The 10,000-nt window shown below is 37.8% G+C and overlaps 2 protein-coding genes across 4 annotated transcripts in view; one reads left to right on the top strand and one right to left on the bottom strand.

The window, feature by feature from the left end:
- The window catches only part of LOC113805716 (glycerophosphocholine cholinephosphodiesterase ENPP6), a 30,864-nt gene extending 24,501 nt beyond the window's left edge, over positions 1-6,363 (top strand). For all 3 annotated transcript variants that reach the window (XM_070143764.1, XM_070143640.1, XM_070143706.1), the window contains exons 5-10: positions 929-1,070; positions 1,558-1,695; positions 3,686-3,847; positions 4,036-4,168; positions 4,467-4,601; positions 4,934-6,363. In XM_070143764.1, the coding sequence (XP_069999865.1) occupies positions 929-1,070; positions 1,558-1,695; positions 3,686-3,847; positions 4,036-4,168; positions 4,467-4,601; positions 4,934-5,178 (955 nt within the window). In that variant the 3' untranslated portion in view covers positions 5,179-6,363. The remainder of the gene's footprint in view (positions 1-928; positions 1,071-1,557; positions 1,696-3,685; positions 3,848-4,035; positions 4,169-4,466; positions 4,602-4,933) is intronic.
- Positions 6,364-6,651: 288 nt separating this feature from the next.
- senju (UDP-galactose transporter senju) overlaps positions 6,652-10,000 on the bottom strand; it is a 35,067-nt gene continuing 31,718 nt past the window's right edge. The window contains exon 8 of the mRNA XM_027356898.2: positions 6,652-10,000. This exon is cut by the window's right edge and continues 702 nt beyond it. The gene's annotated coding sequence lies outside the window, so the exon portion shown is untranslated.

Here is a 10,000-nt window from a genome sequence, read left to right as displayed (position 1 = left end):
TTTTCTTTCCTTCTCTTTCTCTTTCTTTCTGTCTGTCTCTGTCTCTGTCTCTGTCTCTGTCTCTCTCTCTCTCTCTCTCTCTCTCTCTCTCTCTCTCTCTCTCTCTCTGTGTCTCTTTCTCTCTCTCTCTCTCTCTTTCTCTCTTTCTCTCTCTCTCTCTCTCTCTCTCTCTCTCCCCTCTCTCCCTCTCCCTCCCCCTCTCTCTCCCTCCCCCTGTCTCTCCCTCCCCCTGTCTCTCCCTCCCCTTCTCTCTCCCTCCCCCTTTCCCTCCCTCCCTCTCCCTCTCTCCCTCTCTCCCTCCCTCCCTCCTTCCCTCCCTCTCCTTCCATCCCTCTTCCTCAATTTCTACGTACTGTAATGATAAAATACAAGATGATATTCATAATAACACTACTAATAAAATAAAATAAATGACCCAAATGATGACGCACAGCTGTTTAACACGCTAGAACATTTACATAATAACTACGAATGTCATTATGAATTATAGTGGTAGAGTTATCTATTATCATTAGAGCTGTCAGTTTCATTTGTGGGTAAAATATATTGATGAATTTGACGAAAATGGGTAAAATATATTCATGATTGTAACGGATATGGTTTGTAACGGTTATCCATCGTAATCATAGTTTGTAGTGTTAAATGAACGTTAGGTTATGCGATTGATGTTTATAGCTGTGATATTATAATGATTACAAATATCTCTTTAGTTTGTTGTATATCAGGTAACGCAGACACATTACAAAACTTTAATTAGTCAACCTGAACATTTATTCAGAAATGACAATTTTTTTTTCAATTATTATTATCTCTTTCTTTTAATCTTCCCCTCCAACTGAATTTCTCTTCGCTTCCCTTTTCTTTCTCCTCCAGTTCTCCCTTCGCCTCCCTTCCCCCTTCCCCTCTCACCTGTATTTACCAAACCCAGGTGCGACGTGCCTTGGGAAGGGAAGATCCTGCCCAAGTACTGCGTTCCCTTCGAGGAAACGCCCCCCAACACCCAGCTCTTCGTCAAGAACCTGAACCAGGCCGTCGACATGATACAGAACGAGGGATACAAGCTGGCCATGGTACCCGAAGCGTCTGTTGTTGGGGTTCGGGGGAGTGGAGGTGGGAGGGAGTGGGTAGAGCGAGTGAGGGGGAGGGGGAGGGGGAGGGGGATGTGTGTGTGTGTGTGTGTTTGTTTGTGTGCGTGTGCGTGTCATGCGTGCATGTGCGTTTCCTTATGCGTGCATGTGCGTGTCTTCATGCGTGTGTGGGCGTGACCTTATGCGTGCATGTGCGTGCCTTCCATGCGTGCATATCCGTGTCTGTATGCGCCTGCGTGTTCCCCACCAACGGATAGTCTAAACATTACCCAAAACCCCCCTAGTATCCATCCAAATAGACGTCCCACCAAACCCCCAAAATAGACCTATTAAACCAAACCACCCAACGCCGCACTGATTAGGCTGCCATGTCCTTGTCTATTAGAAGTCCCACAAACCCCCAAAACAGACCTATTAAACCAAGCCACCCAACGTCCCATTAACAAGGCTGCCATGTCCTTGTCTATAGGTCTACGAGGAGGTGATCGACACGCAAGGTCACGCTTACGGCCCCACGTCTCCTGAGGTCACCGTGGCCCTCCGAGACGTTGACCTCGCTCTGCAGGGCCTGTGGGAGGATCTGGCGGCGAGGGACATGCTCAACACGGTAAAAAAAAATAATAAATAAATAAATAAAAATCGTTGTGATGTGTGTAATCTTGCAAATGAGGGTCAAGAGATTCATGATATGATTTCTCTTTCTCCTTCTCTCTCTCTCTCTCTCTCTCCCATTTCTATTTCTCTTTCCCCTTCTCCTATCTCCATCTCATTCTGTCTCCCTCCCCCTCCCCCTCCCCCTCCCCGTCCCTCTCCCTCTCCCTCTCCCTCTCCCTCCCTCCCTCCCTCCCTCCCTCCCTCCCTCCCTCCCTCTCTCTCCGCTATCCAATTTACGTTTTGCGACTGGCATCTCGACAAGGGAATCGCGTCCAAAGGGGATCTTAGACAATATTATTAAACGCTTTGTCAATTCAAATATACAGATTGATTAATTAACATGTTTAATTAACATGGGCATCAACATCTACACGCCAATGCACTTTATTTTATGACTGTTGGGCACTAATGTCAAAATGTCGATGTGACTTAGATAAAAGCTTAAATCGACGACTATTTCATCAAAGCAATTGGTCTGAAAACACACCTTTGCGCGCCTTTGTCCTTCCACGGCGGAACTCTTCATCCTTATCCATGCCCATTAAGCAGTCAAAATGTTATTGGTGTATGCGGTTATCTTCTTTCTATAATATTTTACACAAAGGGTCACTTTTATTTTTTCCTGATTTTGACAAAAAAAAGCTGCCCCTCACCCCTGCTTCCTCTTCATACCTCCGCCTAATAATGTTTTTTTTTCGCACTGGTTAGTTAGTTTGTTTGTTTACAGGTTAACAAAAAAATATATATATATGAATTAGTTAGTTTGTTTGTTAACGTTAACTCAAAAAATTATTAATCGATTCTTATGAATTCTTTACCAGATTCCATTAAATTTTGGTGGTGATCCGAGTCCAGGATTTTTTTAAATGATAAAATCTTTACCCCTATTGCCCTGCCTCCCTCAAGTCGGTTATGTTGACGAACGGTCACCTGTGTACTTGAGACAGGTGATTTTAATGTAATCAAGTGTGCATATTTTTTATTGAATCAGGGATCTTATTGCCTTGGCGGAGGTATGCGCTTTCTGAGTGCTTCTAGTTTTTTGTTCTGTTTTTTTCCTCTTAGATCCAAGAAGACTTTCACTTTCGTAATCATCCCCCCCTTCTCTTCCTCTTTATTACATATCTTCCTTTCTTCGCCTATTTATCTGCAATGAAAGGTAACGAAACGAAACAACAAAATTCAATTAATAAACAAGTAAATACACATGAACAGATAAATAAATAGAAAAAAATAAACACATTAATTAACTGATTAATTAATCAATTCAATATAGAAAATACCATAATATAATTAACTAATAAATAAATATATAAGTAAATAAACATGAATAAATGAATAAATAAATAAATACATTTAAAAATTTATCAAATATATATTATATAATATGCCAAACTAGAAGCACCCAGAGAGCGCATACCTCCGCCAAGGCAATAGGGTCACTGATGCAATAAAAATATTCACATTGAAGAATTACATTCAAAATCACCTCTGTCTCAATTACACTGGTGACGTCCGTGTGTCCCAACCTCGCAATACTAATGAATCCTTTTAAAAATTCCTAGATCCGGACCATGATCCGGATCACCACCTAAATCAAATGGCATCTAACTTGGGAAGACACATCGTTGGTAAAATTCTCAAAAAAAATCTGTTTATAACTTTTGGAGTTATCCTGTTAACTAACGAACGAACAAACTAACCAACGCTACCTAAAACATAACCCCTTAATTAACATTAATTCAGAATTGACAATCTTTTTTTTTTAATTATAATTCTCTCTTTCTTTTAATCTTCCCCTCCAACTGAAATCCTCTTCGCTTCCCTTTTCTTTCTCCTCCATTTCTCCCTTCGCCTCCCTTCCCCCTTCCTTTCTTGGCGGAAGTAATAATACAAATAAATACATAAATATAGAACAGTCCGTATCCCTCCCTCCTCCGCAGACGAACGTGGTGGTGCTGAGCGACCACGGGATGACGGACGCGGGACCGAAGGACAAAATGCGACTGGATCTCGCGCCCTGCCTGGACTACGCGCAGGTTGTGAAGACCACAGAGCACGCGGGCTACATCAACATCCTCCCTGCTAAAGGCTACGTAGAGCAGGTAATGTGGGATACGTTGTTTTAAACGCTTACCTGAGATACTGTTGGAGTCATTCATAAAGTGAAAGAAAGGTATGTTATGAGATAGACGATCACGATCCAGCACGCGATTTCAGTTAGTTTTCAGTTATATTAGTTATCGTTAAAAACGTGTACATGCCCATGCAGTATACTCAAACGTTTCAACAGGTGGAGGAGTCGCTGAAAAGCTGCCCGGACGTTTCTGATAACGTTGAAGTGGTGATGAAGGAGAACATGAAAGAACGTTACCACTACAAGGACCACAGACTCATCCACGAGATCATTGTATTGCCGAAGCCAGGTAGGTTTCGCCTCTGAGCTTGGGTGGCCACTTGATTGATATTTGTAACTATGATCATGATAAGTATGATGTAATTATGTGTAACATTATTGTTATTATAAGATTACGACGATGAGTTATGATTTTTTTAAATATATATGAAAAATATATATTAATTAGTGATGCGCCTTATAAATACCACAGGTTTTTGTTATCGATCTTGTAACCATCGTCATTTTAGCCGAACCCATATTAGACAATCATAAATCAACCAACACGAACGAAAACCTAACCCAATCCAACCCACCCTTCCTCCCAGGCTTTTACATAAAATCCCCGGAGACGAACTATTCCCTGCCAGAGCGCGAGGGAACATCTGTGGGACAACACGGCTTCGACCACACCCTCGACCAGACGCCAGACATGCGGGGAATCCTGTTCGCTTGGGGCCCGTGTAAGTCCACGTGGATTTCGGAGCGTTAGGGAGAAGGTGGATGCGTCAGTAAGATAAAACTAGGGGGGTGGGGCAGAGGATGGAGGAAGGGGCTTACAGATTACTCTTGATCTCATAATGACCTCTTAAATTAACTGATTTATGCAAAGGCCTCTCCTTATTCACTGATTAACGAATAAACTCTCTGTATGTAACTAATTACTTAATGACCCCTTCTTATCCAATGAAGATAAATGACCTCTTCTTATTCAACTGATTCCCTAACGACCTCTCGTTGTTGACACGGTTTCTTCGTCTCATGCAAATAATGACCAAATGACCTCTCCTTACAGCCTTCGTCTCAGGCCACAAATCCGGGGTCGTCGAACAAGTGGACGTATATGGCCTGCTATGCCGCGCCCTTCAGCTGTCGTGCCACGCCTACAATGGCACAATGGAACACGTGGAGGACTTCTTCGACACGGGTTCCTCCTCCGGTGCCCCGTTCTCATCCCATCCCTCATATCTCATCTACCTTTTCGTCGGTGTTGCCTCATTCATCGCCATAGCTGTGGGCGCCACCAGAGGGCTTGGTTGAGTGACGATAAACGGGGATGTTTGAGAGTGGGGAATGAGGAAGAATGAGTTGCACGGTGTCTTACAAAGCATAGTGGCGTAATTGGAGATTTTGGGAACCCGAAGGGGGATTTTCCCTTGAGAGGCGCCCAGGATTTTTTGGATTTGCCAAATGTATACATGATAAAATGAGAAACAAAGTGGTTATTTACTTGAACTTGAAAAGTAATCAGTTTTCCTGATAGGAAGACATTTATAATTAAAATAGAAACATTTTGGGGTCCCCTACCCTTGAGGGCCCGGAGATGGTGAAAAGTCGCTCTCATTCCCAACAACGCCACTGCTAAAGTGTTTGTAAATGAGTTAAAAACTGTTCGTTGTATGCCAAAAAAAGAGTGAAATAGTGTGTGTTGTGATAAGTAATGGGCCATTAGTTGATTTTACTCTTAAGCTTAAAGACATTTTAGTCTGTTTCTGCTCCCCACTCTGAAAGAAAAGTAGAAGAAAAAGTATTATATTTCACTCTGTGTAATAATACAGAGAAGTGCTGGTGTCATTTTATTACCCACGTGAAACCTGATTGAATACTTTTACTAGAATGTTTAGAAATAGATTGCAAAACATTTCATATTAACAGTAAAATTGCATAAATTCAGTTTAGGAACCATTAATTGGGTTGCTGATTGTATGTATTCATTCAGTGCAGAAAGAGGAAATCTAAATTTCAAAAGGAACAGTAATTTGTAGTAAACACTCAGGCTTGCTGCATATAACACAGACAAAATATTTTTAAAGATATTCTGACGGATTTTCTAATAATACTTGCCATTATATCTGTATCCATCATTTGCATTTTGTGGGTGAATTCTTTCGCCTCATTAGTGTTTCGTGTTATTTTATAGCATAATCTCTCTTTTCTGTCATTATGGTCTCATCTCCATATATTGGGTAACAATATCATTATTTATGCTGCAATTTAAGCATTACTCTAAGTTTTTGTAAGAGAAAACTAGTTGCAGATAAAATTCCAGATAAATTGTTTGGACTTTAAACTCCTGCTGTATGATCTCAAATACAATGAAATTGGCTTATCAACTTTGGTTGTTTCCTAAGGTATGTGTCATGAGTGGGTACTAATGCCCTTACATGCTGTTATTTACCCAAGCCTGTGAGTATGAAGTGAAGTCTGAAATAAAACAAGATAAAAATCAAAGACAAGAATTTCAGTTTCAAACCCCAAAAGCACTAAATGCACTGATGAAATGCAAACTGCACGTAGCACAGCATAATTACTTCACACCTATCAGGAAATTGTCTACTACAGTATCATCTACAATCATTTCAGTACTGCTTGAATGTTATTTTACAAGTATAAATAAGTAAGGAGTTAAAAAAAATTCCCCTTAATAAATCTAAATATAACAGGCTTTGAATGGAAAACATTTTGGAATCAGAAGAATCATTTTGCTAATAAGGAATACTCAAAGATATGGTAGATAATAGTAATTGTTTATTACTTTCTTTTTGCCTTATCTATTGCTTGTGAAGCTTCTTCGTCTAATCAGAATCATTATATAACATGGTAATGCTGCACTAAATATTTCTGTATTTCTTCATTTAGGTATCTTGTTAATTAAAGTAGCATGGTCATTAATCACAATATTGTATAACACCTCTGTGGCAAGTAAGTATATCTGTACTTATGTCATTCAAATGAGCTCAAGCAATTCACATAATGTTCTTGAATACATACCAATCAGAAAAATAATTTATTCAATCACTGGCCTTATCTCTTTCATCAAAGAACACTAAGCTTCCAATACATACCCCACATCATCACAACACATGTAATTCAAGTACATTAAAAGGAGCAACATTTCACATATGACCAGTTAATGGATACTTCATATGATTATGGGATATTGTTTAATTGTTTAATTCACCTAGAAACACATCACATTATGTTGCACACTCACTGGTTGATGTTTTCTGGAATACTATGTAAACAACTTCTAGCAAAAATGCTGTTAGTGATAAACAAACAAGTACATATAACATAATTTTCAAGCTATGAACTACCTTCATGACTACATGTACAATCACAAATAAAGTTAGTAAAATGGCCATACCTCAAGCAAGTAGAAGGTGAAAACTAATAATTTTGCATGGTTAAGAAGAGATTTCCATTCTTGACACAGTTATCAGGGTGTAACTGTAAATTTAGAAATGAAATACATTGTACAGAATGAAAATGCCTTCACAAAATGCAAATAATAAATATATGGAATGACCTGAATCACATAGTTGCTGTTAAGGAGAATTACATAGGATATTCATATGAAATATCTTTACATATGGGAAATATAATATTTCTACCTGTATACATATCTAAATAAATATTAATTATCATTACATAAAATATCTATTATAGAAAAGTCTAGGGAACAACTACAAAATATAGATATATATGTGGCAAAAATAAAAAAAAATGATCAAAATGTCCCAGAGCAAAGAACTATGAGGAAATTAGTCAATATTCTATTTGTCTGTGAAAATATATTTGTATTTCATTTCTTATGTCAGAGGACAGACCATCTGCATAAATCTGTGTCACTAAATATCAAATATGCAAATAAAATAACCATGAAAAGCAAGTTTAAGATGAACATATGACCTGATAAGGTTAATTCAATGATATTTTTAATGAACAAAAATCTACCAGTTACAAATTTTACTGCTTGACTTCATATTACGAGAATTCTATGAGGACCATCTAGCATACACAATTGCCAGTCCAAGTTGGGTAGTGGGCAGACAAGAGCTCAAGAGACTGCAGATAAGCCAAGAAATACAGAGCTGAGATTGCATGCATTCTCTGGTTTCTTTCCTTACCTTGTTCCTACAGTCACTATGAGGAAAAAAATCACCAGCAGGCACACAATTCACATTCTATTTTCCACCAAAACTGCTGTATTATAATCATTGCTAGCCTTTAAAACCTTTTCACACATAAATCAAACTAAATGAACTTCAAATTAAAAGTAATGAGGAGTACCTCAAAACCATCTAAAGTTTAAATGAAAATACCTATTGTTTATTTGAAAGTTTGATTTCAATCATCTACATTTTATTTCAAAAAAAATGAAGTGTAATATGAACCATCCAAATGCAATTTGAAAGAACCTGAAGTTCATTTTGAAACACACAAACTTTCCATATGATCACCTGATGACCAATGGAAACAACAGAATTATGCTAACATTAACCTTATAATGATAAATAAGGACAGCAATTTAAAGTATTTGAAATGTTAGGTTAAAAATACATGTTTGGCCTTAATGACTCCTGTAATACAGTTTCTCCACAAAAAATAATATCCATTATTGTAATTTTAATGGAAAAATGGGTAGAGGTTTGTCATGTTTAATTAACCACAGATTTCTGCAAGAATAAACCCATTAATCATAAAAAAAGATAAACTACTACTGACCATTCAGTATTTTCTTGTACTCCATAATTCATTCTACAAACAAAGAACAAAGGAATTAGAAACATAACAAGCATTCATAGCAGATACATCAATTGTTTTACACTCCTAGCATATGAAATAAATAGTAACTTTTCCTGGTCACTGAACTTCAAAATAACACTACTGTTTAAGCAGCTGCAAGTCTCAGGCTGAGAGCATCATCTTAAGAATATAAATAAATAAGTGAAAACAGGCATTATGGATTACCCACCCTGTTAACTCAGTGACAGATATGGCTATAGCTATCACAACGTAATCATGTAATACACGTATACATGTCCTAATTTGCTCAGTGACACACATCTCCCCATGCTCTTTTTATTGGCAAGCGTTAACCGCAAACGTTTCCCTTGTCAAGTTAATAAGATCTATCCCTTGTGTCAGTAAATTAGAAGCTTGCACCCTCCGAAGTATAAAAACAGAGGGCTATTCTACCTGTCAGCAGATTTCTTCCCTCTTAGCAAACAAGGGAAGAAGATTCATGCATTTTTTAGGTAAATTACAGGCCTGCTCCCCTAAATAAAAACTATTAGCCCCTGTATGGCATAAAAGATGGTTAATGAAGTTCTATATACTTCCTGAAAAAAAGGTTAAAAGTCACTCCATCCCTTTAAGCCACAGATTGTCTGAAATGAGCAATAGAACCATTTATTGAAGCATATCTTGTATCTTTATTTCAGGGACATAATATAGTATATATACCAAAACACTTGCAAATAGTCTTGAAAGGATTTAGACATCAGACAAACATTACTGTGATGCATATCTCAACACAATGATATTACACAAAAGTATTCTTATAACTGTATTTTTGGTATATTCTCTTTGATTAATGTAAAAATGGCACAGTTCAGTTAAAATACAATGTACTATAGAAACCACAATATCTTCACATTATGAATGAAAAAATAAAAATTAATAAAAATCCAACCTCTTTAGTTTGAACTCAAACACATAGTTACTTTTTATACATAACACGTCTTCCTATAACAAAAATATTCAACTTATACTTTAACCAAACACTTAAAAAGTCAATTCATTTATCAATAATCCTTAACAAACAAAATCATATGACATGCATTTGTGCAAAGAGTTGCTCGGCAGACAGTAGAACTGTCATCTGGCTCTGTGCGCTTAGAGGAAATGCCTAGAAGTAGAGCCAAGGTAAAGAAACCTGGCTCACAGACTATGAACCAGATGCAATAGCACATACAACACACAGGAGCACTTCCAATATTTTTGCAATTCAAAATGCAAAACCATATTCATGACATTACAAGGATTGTCAGAACATGTAGCAGTGTACAGAGCTATA

The sequence above is a fragment of the Penaeus vannamei genome, chromosome 1 (assembly GCF_042767895.1).
Source record: "Penaeus vannamei isolate JL-2024 chromosome 1, ASM4276789v1, whole genome shotgun sequence".
Taxonomy (NCBI): domain Eukaryota; kingdom Metazoa; phylum Arthropoda; class Malacostraca; order Decapoda; family Penaeidae; genus Penaeus; species Penaeus vannamei.
This window is presented reverse-complemented; position numbering and strand designations above follow the sequence as displayed.